We start from the raw sequence: 19,665 nt of genomic DNA on the forward strand, positions 1-19,665 counted from the left end.
GGTAATTTTGTTCTTGCTGCTCACAGCTCTTTGAAACGCCACAAAACAGCAGCCATGTTTTTTAGCAGTCCCGACCTTGACAAGCATTTTCGGGAGAGAGAAGGATGTAGGAGTTATTGTGTGAACTCCATGTGATGTTTTTCTTCTAGGAGCACTGTCGAATTCAGCGTTCCACGCCTTTATCTGCAAAAAAAAAAAAAAAGCTAAAATAGATTATCAGACTGAAGATAAGATACACATGATCTTGTGAAATAAAAATATATACAGCAGGTAAAATAAGTATTGAACATGTCACCATTTTTGACATACAATTTTCACCATATGTCGGTAACAACCCATGCAATCCATACATTCAAAGAAACCAAAACAAATCAGTTCAGAATTATGTGTAATAAAATGGAATGATGTGGGGAAAAAAGTATTGAACACACTAACTGAAATTTATTTAATACTTGGTACAAGATGCCTCCTGTATAGAGAAACTAGTCTCATGCATTGCTCAGGTGTGACTTTTGCCCATTCTTCCACACAAACAATCTTCAAATCTTGAAGGTTCCGTGGGCCTCTTCTATGAACTCTGATATTTTGTTCTTTCCGTAGATTTTCTATTGGATTCAAGTCAGGTGATTGGCTGGGCTATTCTAGCAGCTTTATTTTCCTTCTTTGAAACCAATTAAGAGTTTCCTTGGCTTTGTGTTTGGGATCATTGTCTTGCTGAAATGTCCACCCTCGTTTCATCTTCGTCATACTGGTAGATGGCAGCAGATTTTTACCAAGAATGTCTTGGTACTTTTTTCCATTCATCCTTCCTTCAATGATATGAAGTTTGGCAGTACTGTATGCTGAAAAACATCCCCACACCATGATGTTCCCACCTTCAAACTTCAATGTTGTGCAGCAAACCTTAAACGAGTTTCAACATGCTTTTTCTTCAGCAATGGAGTCTTGAGTGATGAGCGTGCATACAGGTATTTAGGTCTCCACAAGTGGTGCTTGGCTCTTGGACAACTCTTCTGATAATTCTTTTCACTAATCTGTCAGAAATCTTGCAAGGAGCACCTGGTTGTGGCCAGTTTATGGTGAAATTATGTTCTTCCCACTTCCAGATTATGGCTCCAACAGTGCTCACTGGAACATTCAGGAGTTTAGAAATTCTTTTGTAACCAATGCCATCAGTATGTTTTGCAAAAATAAGGTTGCAAAGGTCTTGAGAGAGCTCTTTGCTTTTTACCCATCGTGAGATGTTTCTTGTGTGACACCTCAATAATGAGAAACCTTTTCATAGGCCATCAGTTGAGACTGAGGATATTAATTTGCACTGACAAGAGGCAGGATTGTTTCTAATTACTGATAATTTCATCTGGTGTCTTGGCTTTCCATGCCTTTTTGCACCTCCCTTTCTTCATGTGTTTAAGGGCTCTTTCTCACGGGGCGGATCAGTGATGATCCGCCCCGTGAATATCCGCTTGCTCAGCGGGGATCACTCCGCCGATCCCCGCTGAGCAGGAAGATGACAGGTGCATCGCTGCACACTGTGCAGCGATGCACCTGTCAGAGCGCCGCTCTCCCCTATGGGGGGATCGGATGACGACGGACCGTAGTGTCCGTCGTCACCCAATCCGATCCGAAAATGGATGGAAAAGTAGGTTTTTCCTCCGTTACACTTTTCGGATCGGAGCGGGTCGGATGTCAGCGGACATGTCACCGCTGACATCCGACGCTCCATAGAGATTCATGTATGTCCGTTTTTCATCCGAAAACGGAAGGATGAAAAACGGACATACGGATCGTTCGTGTGAAAGAGGCCTTATACATTTTCCCTGTGTGATTCCATTTTATTACATATGACTTAATTTCTGAACTATGTGTTTTGGTTTCTTTGTATGTATGGATTGCATGGGTTGTTACCAATATGTGGTGAAAATTTTCATGTCTTTAACACCTTTTTTTAGAAATATATTTACCTAGAAAAATTGTGACGTGTTCAATACTTATTTTACCTGCGGTATATTGCTAGGCACTGACTGTCAGGTTTGTGGATGGAGTGTATGTGTCATATATATTTCCAAAAGGTTTAACCTTAACCTCTTGCCATCCTTGTAAATGCTTATGTGCGGCGGTGGTGGCTGGTAGGGTGTGCCTTAACGCAGGGCTTGACAAATTTGTTTTGAATCTAGGAGCCAGTTAAAAAAGTTAGGAGCCGTTTTTTTATAGTGGTATGGATTGTCAGCTCCTGGGGTAAGGCCAGCAATTTTCGCCCCCTAACTCACAACGGAGCACCCAGTCAATAACTCCAACGTAACGCTGTTACATCAGGGTTATGGGCTGGCCAGAAAGAGTAAGGCTGGCAACAGATGGCACTGGTTGGCTTAGGCAGGTGGCACTGGTTAGCTTAGGCAGGTGGACCTGGCAGGTGGCACTGGCTGGTGGCACTGGTTTGGAACTGACAGATGGCACTGGTTGGCACTGGCATGTGGCACTGATTGGTAGTGGCAGGTGGCACTGATTGGCACTGACTGATGGCACTGGCAGGTGGCACTGATTGGCAGTGGCACTGCCAGGTGGCACTGGTTTGGAACTAGCAGGTGGCACTATTGGCACTGGCAGGTGGCACTATTGGCACTGGCAGGTGGCACTGATTGGCACTGGCAGGTGGCACTGGCAGGTGGCACTGATTGGTGGCACTGGCAGGTGGCACTGATTGGCAGTGGCACTGGTTGGCGGTGGCACTGGCAGGCACTGGCATGTGGCACTGGTTGGCACTGGCAGGTGCCACTGATTGGTGGTGGCACTGGTTGGCGGTGGCAGGTGGCATTGGTTGGCGGTGGCACTGGCAGGTGGTATTGGCAAGTTTTACACTGAGCCGAGTGTTACTGTGTTTGAAACTGACAAGAGAGGAGAGAGGAGCTGTCAGAATTAAACTTAATGTTGGGGGTGTGCGGGACCCAGCAGCTATCAAACACCAGCCAATGATTGGGCTGCTTAAGAAAAGGGGTGGGGCCACATACACGTAGCGGCCCGCCCAAATCCTATCCCATTGGCTGGTGTTTGATAGCTGCTGGGTCCCCCCCACAACGGCCGGGTACCGCCCACCCCGACATCAAGCTCAATTCTGACAGATCATCTCTCGGTTACGTGTCAGTTTCACACACTCAGCAGCTCTGGCAAGCATCAAGGCATCAAGCGCCGCGCTGAGTGTGGAGAAGGGAGGAGGAACGGCGGTCAATGTTAAATATCATAGCACTACGTGTCTGGGGCATCGGGAGTTGCAGTGAGTGGACTGGTGCCAGCCTAGGTGCCAGGGTGCGGTTTCTGGTCGCCATGGCGACCTGGCGCCTGGGGTTTGTTGAGCCCTGCCTTAACGCCTGCACACATATCCGTGGTGACCAAGGTGCCTGTGGTGAGAATGTTCTCACTGTACACTCCCAGCACAATGACCAGGCTGTCAGAGAGCCCCTGTACTCTGTTATGATCTGGGGCCAAGCAGTATGACCCAGATAATGGGCCCCCAGGAGAGAGCGGAAGTTCTGTAATGAGTCCCAGAGCCCGAAGAGTTTGCAGAGATAAAGCCTCCATTGCTAGCTCCACATCCTACCTCGTAGTCAGACCCTATTATTTTGTCCTAGCTGTGCACAGGCCTTAAATGAGCTTTTTTGGCTATATTTCTCCTATGGATAACAGGAGTGCAGTTCGTTCTGCACTCCTGTGACCCATTTCTAGCCAAAAATAGGCTAAAACCCGCTATCATCTGACCTCACTCAGCTGGTCCAGGATGAGGAAAGATCCCGACTTTGCAGCTGACTCAGAATCTCAGTTGTGCCACTGGGAGACTGAGCCAGCCGCTGCCTCTCCTTCCCAGCCCAGCGCTCCAATGAGCGTCCGAGGGGCAGATCAGAGAGCTGGTGGCTGATAGTCATCGCTCTCTGCTCAGAGCGAAGGGCAGAACTGAACGATCAGCAGTGTTGGATTGCTCAGTTCTCAGTGCAGGGGCCTTAAACTAATACTTTCTTGAATCACCTTTTGATTTTATGATATTCAGTCTTTTGGGGTAGAAGTCTATTGGTGTGGCACATCTTTCCCAATGAATCTTTGCCCACTTTTCCTTGCAAAAGCACTCCAAATCTGTCGGATCTCCTATGCACAGCCCTCTTCAGGTCAACCCACAGATTTTCAACTGGATTTAGGTCCAGGCTGTGGCTGGGCCTATGTATTAATTTTCTGGTGAAGCTATTCTGTGGTCGATTTGGAGGCAACAAAGGGTTGCTGCCATACTGAAAAATGAAATTCTTCATCCTAAGCTTTGGTTTTCAGCAGAAGCCTGAAGGTCTTGTGCTAAGATTGACTGATATTTGGGACTGATCATAACTCCCTCTACCTTGACTAAAGCTCCAGATCCAGCTGAAGAAAAAAACGCAACAAAGCATAAGGCTGCCACCACCATGCTTCACTGTGGGTATGATGTTTTTTTGGTGATGCACAGTGTTGGTTTTGTGCCAAATATACATTTTTTTTAACATACAGCCAAAAAGTTCAATCTTTGTCTTATCAGACATTTTCACACATGCTTTTGGCAGGCATTATGTAGGCTTTCTTAGTAAGAAAAGGCTTCTGTCTTGCCACTCTACCCCATAGCCCAGACATATCAAGAATATGAGAAATTGCTGTCACATGTAGTCAGGGTGGATTTAATTTAAATCAAGTCGATTTTAAAACATGATTTAAATCACCAATAAAAAGGCTTGATTTAAATCATAATTTTTTTTTTTTTTAACTGACAATTTTTTATTATTTTCCACAGAAAAACAGTACAGCATTATAGCATTGGGTACAGGGAGAGAAAGAGATCATATTGTCACATTTCAATTCGGCATAAAATCACCCAAACGTTGGGCGGGGAAGCCTTTCAGTATAAACAGTTAGTGAGAAAGTGAAGTGGGTCTACTGGATTATAATACATCTCAGACATTGTATCCGTTAGTACCCTTTGCATAAATGTATAAATTCACAAAAAGGAAAAGGAAAGAAAAGAGTAGAGAAAGGAAGAAGAAGGGGGAGGGGACGGCCATCCATCTCCAGAACCCGGGACAAGTCGGTGGGGGATAGGTTATAACTACATAAATGACACATATCATTAGGTCGCAGGAGTCTCCAACAGAACCCAGGGTTCCCAAATACGATTATGCTTTTCAAGAGTATCATTTAATGAGGCTGTAAGATATTCCATTCTCTTGACATCTCTGATCCTGGAATGCAGCTCAGTCAGTGAGGGGGTCTCTCTCTTTTTCCACTTTAGAGCCACCAAACAACGTGCTGCAGTGAGCACATGGGCTAGGAGTTTTTTGGATATTTTAGAGAAGGTGGCAGGTGGAAGGCCCAAGAGAAAAATCCTCGGATCAAGGAGCACCTCAGTATCAAAGATAGTCTGGAGTAGGGATTGCACCATACCCCAGTAGGGGATGATTAGAGGGCAGGTCCAATAGACATGAAATAATGTTCCCCTATCCTTATAACATCTCCAACAGCGGGAATCAGCCGTGGGGTATATGGAGTGGAGCAGGTCAGGGGTCTGGTACCAATGAAATAGAATCTTATATTGATTTTCTTTATAAAGCGTGCATATGGAGCTTTTAGTAGCCTGGGTCCATATGGATTGCCAGGTCTTTAAGGATAAGTCTGTGCCCAATGCCTGCTCCCACTTAGCCATATATGTGTGTCGCGGTCCATCTGGTGAGATGTCAGTGACCAGTATCTGATAGGTGCGGGAAATCATGCCCTTGGGGGACGAACCCTCTAAACATAGCTTTTCAAAGTCTGTCAGGGGAGAAAATCTTAAATTCGACCTCAATGATTGTGCATAGTGGCGTATTTGTAGGTAACTGAAAAAGGCCTGTTTGGGAATACCAAAAGTCTCTTGCAGTTCTTGGAAGGATCGTAGCATTCTGGTTTTAGGGTCAATTAGTTGTCCATAGCGGAATATGGCCTTATCCATCCAGAAATGGGACATCTGTGAGGTTAAGCTGTCAGGGATATTGGGTGTAAATAGGAAAGAAGTAACTGGGGAAGATGTAGTGGAGAGCGGATATTTCAATTTGGCCCGTCGCCATAGTGTATGTAAGAGAGCCATTGGTCCTAGCAATTGTGCGCTGCCGGGAGGAATATCAGAGCTCCAGAGCATGGAGTTTGGGTGTATGGGGGCTAGCCACAACTTTTCTATCTGTGTCCACCTATTGTAAGCATGTAGGGTGCACCAGGAGGCTATGGGCCTTAATTGAGCTGCTAGATAATACTTAGCTATGTTGGGGAACGCCAATCCACCTTGGTTACGTGGAGCATATAGAACCGATCTAGCAACGCGGTGTCTTTTGTAATTCCAGAAAAAGTTTATCAGGTCACCCTGAAGTTTTTTTAGATGTGAGCATGGGATGGGGATAGGGAGCGTCTCAAAAAGATATAGAAGTCTAGGTAGTATTGTCATCTTTAAGGTTGCAAGTCTACCAAAGAGGGACAGTTTCAGAGATTTCCATTTAGTTAGAGAGGCTCTGATAGAAGCGAACATTTGGGGGAAGTTGGCCTTGTATAGAGTATCGTATGTGGGTGTGATATGTATTCCCAGGTATTTTAAGGAAGAGGACCGCCAAGAGTATGGGAATGTTTGTGAAAGTGTTGAAAGTGTATGGGGGGATAAATTAAGAGGAAGAACCTCCGTCTTAGAGCTGTTAATTTTGTAACCCGAGAGGGTGCTATATCTCTCCAGCTCCACTTGTAAGTTCGGGAGAGATATGCGGGGCTGGGTGAGAGTGGGGAGAACATCATCCGCAAATAGGGATATCTTGAAATCTCTAGTACGAACTGGAATACCATGAATACTTGGGTTATTTCTGATATGGGCTGCTAGTGGTTCGATGCATAGGGCATATAAAAGAGGGGAGAGTGGACAACCTTGGCGAGTCCCATTAGAGATCAAAAAGGTAGGGGAAGTGGCAAAGTTAGTACGAACCTGGGCTGTTGGGGCCGAGTATAGATGGGTGATAGCTCGGAGCAATGGGCCCTCAATACCAGCCCAGTTGAGAGTCGCGAACAGGAAAGGCCAGCCCAGCCTGTCAAAGGCTTTTTCGGCATCCAGACTGAACAGTACTGCCTCCATTGTGTTCCTGTTCGCGACCTCCACCAGGTCAATAACTCTACGGGTGTTATCCCCAGCCTGTCGACAAGGGATAAAGCCCACCTGGTCCCTATGGACCAGGGATGGCATGAAGTTGTTTAATCTATTTGCCAGTAGTTTCGTAAAAAATTTTAAGTCTGTGTTGAGAAGTGGTATCGGTCTATAATTGGACGGAAGAGTGTGATCTTTCCCTGGTTTTGGGATTAGTGTCAGGTAGGAGTTTTGCATATCTCTGGGGATGGGTGTGTCAGAGAGAAATGAATTAAAGAGATTTGTCATATGGGGAAGTAAATGTGGTAGGAACGTCTTATAATAAAGGTACGGTAATCCATCAGGTCCAGGGGCCTTATTATTTGGCAACAGTTTAACTGTTTCCGCTATCTCCTCCTCTGCAATGGGGGCGTTAAGAGTCTCCAGAGCAGAGGAGGTAAGCCTAGGAGTGTCCGTTTCCGCTAAATAGGTATGGATGGCCTGCGATAGGTCAGAAGGGGGTGGGTTGTGCGGAACATTCGGATCATTATACAGTGCGGAGTAGAAGTCATGAAAAAGTTGTGCTATTTTGTTAGGGTGGGACTGAAGGACGCCATTTGCCTCCCTAAGTTGTGTAGTAGTAGTTGTTGCTGCTTTGTCGCGAAGTTGCTTCGCCAAAAGCGTATGTGGTTTGTTGGCTTTGTCATAATAAGTCTGTCTAAGCCTAATCAACGCCTTTTCTATCTTACCCAGTTCGATGTCTTTCAGTCCAGCCCTTATACTAGTGAGTTCTCTAAGAATTGTTAGGGACGGGGATATGAGCAAGCGTGCTTCTAGATGTTTAAGTCTGTCTAAAAGGGCGCTACGTGTTGCATTAGCGTTTCTTTTCAAGGCAGTGGAGAGCGAGATGCATTGGCCTCGGAAGGCCGCCTTATGGGCTTCCCACAAAGATGAGGCGGAGATCTCAGAGGAGCAGTTTTCTGCAAAGTACAGCTTCAAAGTTTGCTCTAATTCTATTCTAGAAGGATCATGCTTAAGTAGAAAATCATTTAGACGCCAATGGCATTTACGAAAGGAGCTTGGGGAGAGTGCCAGGGAGAGTGTAATCGGGGCATGGTCTGACCAAGAAATGGCTTGGATGTCTGAGTTCGTACATGTTCGCAACGTCGGGGCATTAACAAAGAAATAATCAAGTCGTGAGTGGGACATATGGGGATGAGAGTAGAAAGTGAATTCTTTAGCTGATGGATAGGTGGTACGCCAGGCATCAAACAGGGCATATTTCCTAGTAAGTTGGCGAAACTGGGTGGCTGCTCTATTGGCGGTTACTTGGGATTTCCTCTGACCCATTGAGTGTTTATCAAGACCCGGAGAGTGGACCAGATTAAAATCTCCTCCGATCACCAGGTATTGATGGGGGGTCTTAAACAGACGGTCAAAGACCCTAGACAAAAAGGGGATTTGATTCGTATTTGGGGCATAGACATTGCAGAGAGTGATATTCACCCCTCTCCAAAGGCCTCGGAGGATGAGGTAGTGTCCCAATGGGTCAGAGTATAGAGATTGTAACTGAAAGGGGGAGCCATGCTTAAAAAGGATTGCTACCCCTGCCCGTTTATGTGGGCCAGAGGCCTGGTATATGTGGGGGTATTGTCGTCGTGCAAATGTCATGGTGCCCGTTTTATCAAGGTTAGTCTCCTGGATAAAAATAATGTCGGCTTTAGACCGTTTGAACTCTCGTAGCGCTAGGCTACTCTTAACACTTGAGTTAAGGCCCTTTACGTTTAGTGAAAATATGTCAATCATGGTGGGTAATTTGTGGAGAGAAACGGTAGCTTACCTAGCGGATGTGGTAGATTCTTGGAGTATAGGAGGTCCCTATAGTGGTGATTGCGTTTTGGAGGTCTGCGACCTTCCGAACATGAACCCGGTCCCGGAGATGGGCGGCGCCCAAAAGGTTGAAGAGGGGGAGAAGAATGGGAATAGTAGTAGGAGAAGAGCAGAGAAAAAAGTACAAAAAACATAAAAAAAACACAAAGGTTAGTGCAAAATGAGGGTTAGTTAACCATTCACAATATAACCCACCTATACAAAGTGATGGGGTGGGGAACTCCGGAGGGCCCCCTCTGACATGGGAGGCAAAAGTGCCATTGCCAGAGAAAGTAGAAGAAGGAGCCATTCGGAGAGCCCCGGGGGGGAGGAGAGGATGGACCCAAGGAGGGGATAACCCCCTTCCGGACCCGCCTGCATCTAAATTCAAAAAATTAAAAGTTAAATAACAGGAAAATTATGGAACCTGCAAGCGTCAACAGGTAACCGACATATCTATACTCATGACTATGGCCCGTATATAAGAATAACCCATTGAAGCTATTGATTTGTAAGATTTGGAGCAATAGTAAGATATGTTTTGTGAATTCAAAAACGATGATCTAAAAATACAAGTATAAGAGATATCTCTCTTCGTAATAGTATACCCTCCCGACTAACCATGCCCCACCTCTGAGACAGAAAATAGGAGGAAGAGGAAAGAGAGAGAGTAAGTGAGTAGGTGTAGGTAGATGCAGAAAGGGTGAGATGGGAAGGGGAAGGGGAAGGGAAAGGGGGGGGGGGGGAGAAGAAGGAAGGGAGAAAAGGGGGAAAGGGTAGGAAAAAAAAAGGGGGGGGTATGAGAAAGAGGAGGAGCATGGGGGGGGGGGATGGCATAACCCGGCTAGCTATGCAAGACCTATCTAAACCTTATAGTCACAATCATACATGTGTTGTTAACTTAAGAGAGAATCTGGTTGCTGAATAGGTCCATACTATGGATGAGTGGGATAAGCAGGATATGTCTCCGGGTTCTCAGGTAGAGAAATAGGAAGAGACAGACCGTGTAAATCTGGGGTCAGACATCTAGGCAAGGAAGGAATTCAAAATGGGCGGCAGTTCATCCCTGACGAGGTGGTGGGGAAGGGCCCCCAGATCGCGGTCTTGTGCGTTTCCTGCCTGTGACTTGGATCCAAGGTTCTGAGCGAGGTGGGGGTGCTGACAGCGGTTCCCATCCAGGGGTAGGTGGTACCGGAATGTCCAATTCTCTGCAGAAAAATTGAAGATCTTCCGGGTATCGGAGGGTTGTGGACTTTCCATCTTTTTTTGCCGTGAGGCTAAAGGGGAAACCCCAGTGATAGCGAAAGTCATGTTCCCTTAACAGGGTGAGGAGTGGTTGCAAAGATCTTCTTTGGAGGGTGATCCACGAGAGGTCTGGGAAAAGTTGTAGGGAGGCCCCGTCAAAATCAATGGCATGCATATTTCGCGCCTTTCTCATAATGTCCTCTTTGAGGGTGTAGTTGTATACCCTGCAGATCACATCTCGCGGGCGGGATCCTGGCCCACGAGGACGAAGAGCTCGGTGTGCCCGATCAAGCTTAACTCGCTGATGTTCTGGGCGACCTAGGATGCTATTGAAGATGGCTTGCAAAGTCACACTCAGGTCTTCTTCTTGTGTCACCTCAGGTAGGCCTCTGACCCTAATATTGTTACGCCTACCTCTATTGTCGAGGTCTTCAAGGTGGCGTTGGAAGTCTCTAAGGGTGGCGGCTTGTGAAGTTAAGCGATCATGTATTTGTGAGATTTCAAATTTAGTGTCGTTTGTTTCTTCCTCTAAGGATGTGACTTTGGTGGACAATTGGTGAAGATCAGTGCGAAGCATGCCAATCTCAGTTCTACAAGTGTCCCGCACTTCTTGAATTAGCATACGGAAGTCCTGTTTTGTGGGCATACAACGAACGTAATCTCGCCAAGATGTGCATGCTTCAGGGTCAGGGTCAAAATCTGATACAGTGTGGGCATGGGAGCCCTGCACTACAGCTGAATAGGAAGCTGGCATGGGGGGTCCCCTCTGAGGTGGAATTGAAAGGGGGGTAGTGCTGGAGTGATTAGCTAGCAATGGGCCCTGTGGGCTCTTCGTGTGTGAATAAGCCCCCTGGGATCCTGATGTCCTTGGGGCCTGGGAAGGTGCTGGAGCCTGGGCTGTGTCCCTCTGGAGGGGGGAGAGAGAGGAGGCTCTGTCCCTGTGCGGTTGAGAGCGTTGTGGCAGGGAGCGGGGGTCCCATTCTGGAGCATAGGAGTCACAGGAGGGGGATGGCTGGCCGGAGGATAGAGAGGGCGCAGGCCCTATGAGGCATGAGGGGAAAGTCTGCGATAGGCTGCCCAGTATATGGCCTCCGGAGGGGGGATCGGTTGAGAGGTCAGCAGGGGGGATCGGAGAGTGGGCAGTGTGCAAGTCGCCCTCGGATCCATACCTGTTGCTCCTGTGGTCTGGGGAGGCTTGCAGAGGAGGAGATGGAGAGATTGCTGCGTGTGGCGCCGGCGCCATCTTGGCCTCGTGGTGTCCGGTCGTAGCTCCTTGCCCGAAATACTCGGTAATGAGCGGTGGGGGGACCGAGGAGGAACGGGTAGCATGTCCTCTGGGATCCGGTTCCTTGTTTTTGCGCGGTTTGCCCATGATTAATGGCGGAGAGATGCAGGTTCCAGCTCTATGCAGGCAGGCCGGAGCGGGAGCTTCAGTGAGACACGTCTGCTCGGGAAGCCATCCAAGCCACGCCCCTAAATCATAATTTTTAATAAGCAACTGTCATCTCTGTCCCCCAGCGGTTCCTCCTCTGACCCGCTGTTGACTCACCTTCAGTCCCATTCACTTTATTGGGACGGCTGGTGATGTGGCAGTGACACAACAAGGTGAGTGATGTGGCGGCAGCCGGTGAGTGGATGCCCCCTAGCCAGCACTGCCATGATGGATCTGAAATGACAGGTGCTCTTTAAATGTAAGGACTCGTTCTTGCTTGTAGTTAGAACCTTTAATATTTGCAAACAAAATGAAGGTTTCCTATTTAGAATAAGCTGTCAGGTTAGTAAAACTGCGATATCGGAACCACTTCAGTCATACAGTTTGTAGTGTACATAGATTTGCAAGACAATGGGATAAAGGGATATTCCTGAACTTTGTTTTATCTAATGGTTACTGTGAAATTGTGTGAATGCATCAACACAGTGCATGTTATCTCAGCTTGCAGAGCTTGGATTCATTGAATGAGTTTACCAAAAATGTAAATATTGCAGAATATACAGCCTCATGCTACATAATTAAGCTCCACTTCATGCTGAATAAATTAAATTATTAATGTATCTTAACCACGTAAGGACCGAGCCTCTTTTTGACACTTGTTGCTTACAAGTTAAAATCCAGTTTGGTTTTTTTGCTAGAAAATTACTTAGAACCCCCAAACATTATATATTTTTTTCAGACACCCTAGAGAAAAAAATGGCGGTCGTTGCAATGTCACACTGTATTTACGTAGCGCTCTTACAAGCGCAATTTTTGGGAAAAAAATACACTTTTTTGACTTAAAAAATAAGACAACAGTAAAGTTAGCCCAATTTTTATATTGTGAAAGATAATATTACGCTAAGTAAATTGATACCCAACATGTCACACTTCAAAATTACGCCCGCTCATGGAATAGCAACAAACTTTCACCCTTAAAAATCTGCATAGGCGACATTTAAAAATTTCCACAGGTTACTTGTTTAGAGTTACAGATTTATTGCTCTCGCTCTAACGATCACGGCGACACCTCTCGTGTGGTTTGAACACAGTTTTCATATGGGGGTGTGACTTAAGTATGCGTGAGCTCGGCGGGACGGGGCGCTTTAAAAAAAAAAAAAATTATTATTATTTATTTTACTTTTTGTTTTTTTGTTTTTTGTTTTTTTTTTTTTTTTTTTTGTTTTTTACACTGTCCTTTAAAAAAAAAAAAAATGGGTTCCTATTACAAGGAATGTAAACATCCCTTGTAATAGAAAAAAAGCATGACAGGACCTCTTAAATGTGTGATCTTTGGTCAAAAAGACCTCAGATCTCATATTTACACTAAAATGCAATAAAAAAAATGAAATGTCATTTTTTTTTTTTAATATTCCCCTTTAAGACCATTGGGCAGAAGTGACATTTTGCCGTCGCTTCCACCATTCAATGTTATGGAGGCGAGCCTCTTTCAGCATCCAGGCCTGTCAGGGGGAAAGACGCGATCGTCTCCGCCGCTACCGACGGCTCCGGTAAGCATAGGAGATGACCAAAAACGTGGCTGGAGGGGTGGGGGGGCCTCTCCCGCCCCCCGATAAAAGTGATCTCTCCACGGAGACCACTTTAATCTGAAAGACAGCCGCTCGCCGCTGTTTTAAATACCGGGGTTATGGCTGCTATCTGCTGCCATAACAACGGTATTTAGCGCCAAAGTACCGACGTACAATGATGTTAATTTGCGCTAAGTGCTTAAATATAAAACTATCTTTTTAAAATAGATTTTTACTCCAAAAGCATTTTATTAAAATAAGATTGATAAAAAAAAAAAAAAATCAGATTTTTTTTTTTTATCATTGCTTTTTATCTATTTTGCATGTAGTACACATTCAGTACTTGCCACAAATTCCTGCAGCTCCTTTATGTTAGAGCCCTTGCACACTGGGGCGGTTTGCAGGCGCTATTGCGCTAATAATAGCGCCTGCAAACCGCCCCGAAAGTGCCGCTGCTTGTATTCCAGTGTGAAAGCCCCGAGGGCTTGCACACTGGAGCGATGCGCTGGCAGGACGGTAAAAAAAGTCCTGCCAGCAGCATCTTCGGAGCGGTGAAGGAGTGGTGTGTATACCGCTCCTTTACCGCTCCTGCCCATTGAAATCAATGGGACGGCGCGGCTATACCGCCGGCAAAGCGCCTCTGCAGAGGCGCTTTGCGGTGGTATTTAACCCTTTCTCGGCCGCTAGTGGGGGGTAAAACCGCCCCGCTAGCGGTCGCATACCGACGGTAAAACGCCGCTAATAATAGCGGCGTTTTAGCGCCGACGCCGCCCCCGCCCCAGTGTGCAAGGGCTCTCACTGTAGGCCTCTTGGCGGCCTCCCGGACCAATTTTCTTCTCGTTCTTTCATCAATTTTGGAGGAGCATCCAGTTCTTGATAATTTCACTGATGTGCCATATTTTCTCCACTTGTTGATCACCATCTTCACTGTGCCCCATGTTATACCTAATACTTTGGAAATTGTTTGTAAACTTCTCCTGAGTGACTGATCAGCCCCGTCCACCCGCTCCCTCATCACTGGCAGTGATTGACAGCAGCTGGAGCCAATGGCTCCCCCGGCTGTATCTGAACCAATGCGGAGGGAGAGAGTTGACAGAGCCTTGGCTCTCGTGCACATCGCTGGATCGAGATCGGGCTCAGGTATTTATTTCAGTGGGAACTGCATGCAGAAGGTCTCTTACCTCACAAGGTTTCTTACATCACATGCTGGCTTTTATTTTTCCTGGGGAATCAGCTGTAGCACCAGAAGAGCTTACATTCTAATGCACAGTGCACCCACCACAGTCACAAAGGCACTCAAACATATTCATGCATGTGTAGTCGATTTGAATGGAGGAGATACAGTAAGGCATTTGTGACACATTTCTGGCGGCGTCTGAAGGCTTGCCCCAAATTTAAAGTGGTTGTAAAAGGTTTTTTTGTTTTTTTTTCCTTACTGCATTCAATGCAGTGAATGCAGTAAGGTAAAAAAAAAAAGGTAAAGGTAAAAAAAAAAAAAAAAACCTTTTACAACCACTTTAAATTTGGGGCAAGCCTTCAGACGCCGCCATAAATGTGTCACAAATGCCTTATTGTATCTCCTCCATTCAAATCGACTACACATGCATGAATATGTTTGAGTGCTTTTGTGACCGTGGTGGGTGCACTGTGCATTAGAATGTAAGCTCTTCTGGTGCTACAGCTGACTCCCCAGGAAATATAAAAAGCCGGCATGTGATGCGGTTTGGGAGTGCACCGCTCCAAAGTAATCACCTCTCCTAAGAACAGCTGTCTCCACAATCAGGCAGGGTGCTGGCTCTGTTTACAACAGAAATAATGGAAGAAATGGAATGCTGGATAGCCGCACTCCAAAAAAGTTCACCTTTATTAAAAAATGGATATCAAAGCATCACAGGGCAATACAGACTAACTGCACAGCTACTGACGCGTTTCACACCAGATATGGTGCTTAGTCATAGCTCATTGCTATATGATATGAGTGCCACAGCACAGGGTCTGAATACTTAGGACCATGTGATATTTCAGTTTTTCTTTTTTAATAAATCTGCAAAAATGTCAACAATTCTGTTTTTCTGACAATATGGGGTGCTGTGTGTACATTAATGATGAAAAAAAATGAACTTAAATGATTTTAGCAAATGGCTGCAATATAACAAAGAGTGAAAAATTGAAGAGGGTGTGAGTACTTTCCATCCCCACTGTATTTGTATTGTATTTTCGGGAGACAACTATACCGACTAAACGAAAATCGAACTATCTGGTATCTTACGAGGAACATTTTCATGCTTGTCCGATCGAATAATATCGGATGAACTGTCGTGATCGGCTCTCGAAAGTAGTGTACACACGATCCAAAAATCGTACCATTCTTCCTCGGACGACAGTTTTCGTACGATATTCGGATCGTGTGTACAGGCCATTAGAAACCATCATAACTGATATTGTACAGCTGAATTGTCAATCTCTCAAAAGAAAAAGGTGAAAAGAGAGCCTCACCTGCAGTAATTACTAGGGGACCATGCAGCTTATAGATAAGGGAACTTTATTACACAAAAATATCAAATGGTAATACAAAAATCACCGGATAAAAATCCCATCACCAGCATCTCAGTAAAAAATGTACAAATAGACAACGTTGTCTGATCAAGATGGAGCTGCGTCTTACAAATCCACACACATACATATGTCAACATAACATCCCCGGGGTAATAAAGCACCTGACAATATGGTGAAGTGAAATCACTGTTAATACACCATAGATAAGGAATATTCCCACAGTGTGCAGGATGGTTGAGCAAAAATTGGGGGCTCTGTGAGTGCAGCAAAGGGGGGGGAGCAAGTTTTTTCTATGACCACCGTGGATAGAAACTCCAGGAACTAACGTGCCGTATGTAGTGCAAGTATGTATCCCAAGTCCAAAGTTTTTCCACAGGAGGGTAAAGCTGGGAAGTAGTGATGCAGTAAGGTCATATATAATAAACGCTATAACAGTAGTTAGGATATCAGTCCAGCGTATAGCATGGGATATTGTTCTCAGTGTGACCGGTGTTCACTGCAGAGCAAAAAAACACAGCATAAGAGTATAGTGCATGGACCAACATGTCCGCTCACCCAGCCTGGAAGAGGTGTGGACTTGTCTGGATACTGGCTGTAGCTTTCTCGCCTGCACATCCGTTGGATTTGGATCAGGGATGTGGTCGTGTTATTGGTCAGGCACTAGGTCAGCGGCGGGTGCAGTCTCTCCTGCTACCTATCTGCCCCCTTTTCATTTCACTGATATCCTAACTACTGTTATAGCGTTTATTATATATGACCTTACTGCATCACTACTTCCCAGCTTCAACCCTCCTGTGGAACAACTTTGGACTTGGGATTCATACTTGCACTACATACGGCACGTTAGTGCCTGGAGTTTCTATTCACGGTGGTCATAGGAAAAACTTGCCCCCCCCCCCCCCCTTGCTGTACTCATAGAGCCCCCAATTTTTGCTCAACCATCCTGCACACTGTGGGAATATTCCTTATCTATGGTGTATTAACAGTGATTTCACTTCACCATATTGTCAGGTGCTTTATTACCCCGGGGATGTTATGTTGACATATGTATGTGTGTGGATTTGTAGGACGCAGCTCCATCTTGATCAGACAACGTTGTCTATTTGTACATTTTTTACTGAGATGCTGGTGATGGGATTTTTATCTGGTGTTTTTTGTATTACCATTTGATATTTTTGTGTAATAAAGTTCCCTTATCTATAAGCTGCATGGTCCCCTAGTAATTACTGCAGGTGAGGCTCTCTTTTCACCTTTTTCTTTTGTATACTTGGTTGATTACCAGGATCACACCTTATTGAGGTGACGCTGTGTTTGCTCTCATACAGACCCTTCCCAGCCTATACACCCCAGTGAGCTACTGACCATCCCCCTGGTTTTCTTTCCCGAATTGTCAATCTCCAGGATATTGAAGGATGGTGGAGTCTCCTGAAAGGTGGATTGGAAAGTTTCCTGAGATCTCAGTTTTTTTTGTTTTTTTTTCCTTGCAGTCTCCCATATGGTCATCGAGGAGGTCGGCTTCATGCAGAACAATCTGGAGATCGAGAAGTCGTGCCGGGAAAGCGCCGAGGCCCTTGCGTCAAAGGTAAGTGTTCAGATATGCCAGGGATGAGAGAGAAGGGTAAGGGTCTTCAGTGGAACAGTGTGTGTCCATCTGTCCATGTATATATATATATATTGTCCATGTATATATATTGTCCTTGTATCTGTCTGTAGGTGTGATCCTCTGTCTATTGAAGCAGCCTGTGAGAGTTAAAGTTCAGTTTAAAATAGATATGCAAGGCAAAACGTGTGTGTGTGTTTGTTTTTGTTTTTTAAGGGGCTTGGAGAGGTGGGGGTGGAGAAACAGCAGTGCACTGATCTTCCCAGTGAATGACTTGCAGGGGGTGTGTCAGCACAAGTCTGATCATTCTCCCAGCACATCCAGAAAGCTGATAATGCTGGGGTCGACATGCTCTCATGCTCATCATGATCAGTTTGAAATAGGAAAGCAGGGAGACAGGCTGGAACACCAGTTGTTTCACACAAAGGAAGCACTACAAAGAGAACAGGATACTTTCTCATACAAGTACATGGTACAGGAGGCACATATCAGGAATATGAAATGTTAAAGTAACATATTCTTTTAACCGCTTACAGACCAGCCGTCGTCATTATACTGCGGCAGGTCGGCACGATCCCGCGAGCCGTCGTAGCTGTACGTCGGCTCCTTTAAGCAGGATAGCAGGCGCGCGCCCTCTGCACAGCGGGGGTGCCGATGGTCGCGATGACCACCGGCCACAAGCAATCGCGGGCATGAGAGGCAGAACAGGGACGAGTGTGTGTAAACACACAAATCCCTGTTCTGTTCTGGGGGGAGAGACAGATCATGAGTTCCTAATAGCTAGGAACCACGATCTGTCATCCTGTCTACTCAGTCCCTTCTTCCTACAGTTAGAATATACCTAGGGAACACAGTTAACCCCTTGATCGCCTCCTAGTGTTAACCCCTTCCCTGCCAGTGACATTTTTTACAGTAATCAATGCATTTTTATAGCACTGATCGCTGTATAAATGCCAATGGTGCCAAAAATGTGTCAAAAGTGTCCAATGTGTCCGCCATAATGTTCGCAGATCGTCGCCATTACTATTAAAAAAAATAATAATAAAAATGCTATAAATCTATCCCCTATTTTGTAGATGCTATAACTTTTGCGCAAACCAATCAATATACGCTTATTGCGATTTTTTTTTTTACCAAACATATGTAGAAGAATAAATATCGGCCTATACTGAGAAAAAAATAACTTAAAAAAAAAAAAAATGGGATATTTATTATAGCAAAAATGACAAAATATTGTTTTTTTTTTCAAAATTGTCGCTCTTTTTTTGTTTATAGCGCAAAAAATAAAAAACGCAGAGGCGATCAAATACCACCAAAAGAAAGCTCTATTTGTGGGAAAAAAAGGACATCAATTTTGTTTGGGTGCAACGTCGCACGACCGCGCAATTGTCAGTTAAAGCGACGCAGTGCCGAATCGCAACAAATGGCCTGGTCATTCAGCAGCCAAATCTTCCGGGGCTGAAGTGGTTAATACAGCCAGCTTTTCCAGCCTTCTTTCATTTCTTTAAGCACACAACTTAGTAGGGTCGCACCAATACCGTCTTTTCTATCAGCGATAGGCCAGGTATACACAGGACCAAACACAGGATCAGGTCACAGACGGGAGAAGCTGACGACCACTCAGCAATCTTCTGGTCTATGAAGCCACTTTAAATAGGCAAGAGAGCGCCCAGTATTCACGCACACTAATGCACACGTGCGCGGATACGTGAGCGAGTCATTGCATGCCTAGTTGTCACTTGTGAATTATTTTGCGCATGCGCGCGAGTTAGAGAACCTCTTAGTTGTCACTCGAGAATTTCTATTAGCAAGCGCACATGTTCGTGTACGTCTTTGTGCACGACTGTACATACCATTTCCCTGACACTCTTATAACAGAACGTGTTTAAATGTTCTCACTTCCAGCACAAAACCCCAAAACAAGGAGCTCAGTGTCTGCTTATGGGTAAGTGGGTGGAGTCATGCTAATCATTCGTTTTTGCCCCTTTTAGCCATCTGTGTATCCAGACCCACTAGTGTATAGCACAGATCTAGCCATCGTCTTACAGAGTCAGCATTACCTTGTATTTTATGATGAAAGCCTGGGACTGCATAAATCACTTTATTGTATACAGGGTAATAAATCCAAGCAGTGCAACTTCCCTAACGCATTTCTGCCAAATAACTATAATTAAGGCCTCTTTAATGTGTTACAGCTAAAAGAGGCCTTAAAGGAGAAGTACAGCCAAAGCTCGTTTGGCAGACAGGGGGGACTGACAGTCAC

General features: G+C 45.4%; 1 protein-coding gene across 13 annotated transcripts in view; it reads left to right on the forward strand.

The window, feature by feature from the left end:
- Nucleotides 1-19,665, forward strand: part of SHTN1 (shootin 1) — a 185,359-nt gene that overhangs the window by 67,758 nt on the left and 97,936 nt on the right. For all 13 annotated transcript variants that reach the window (XR_012235636.1, XR_012235639.1, XR_012235640.1 and 10 more), the window contains exon 4: nt 17,290-17,384. Coding sequence is in view for 4 of the 13 variants with exons in the window: in XM_073595793.1 (XP_073451894.1) it covers nt 17,290-17,384 (95 nt within the window). In the remaining 9 variants the exon portion in view is untranslated. The remainder of the gene's footprint in view (nt 1-17,289; nt 17,385-19,665) is intronic.

Source organism: Aquarana catesbeiana, linkage group LG08, assembly GCF_042186555.1.
Source record: "Aquarana catesbeiana isolate 2022-GZ linkage group LG08, ASM4218655v1, whole genome shotgun sequence".
Classification (NCBI taxonomy): domain Eukaryota; kingdom Metazoa; phylum Chordata; class Amphibia; order Anura; family Ranidae; genus Aquarana; species Aquarana catesbeiana.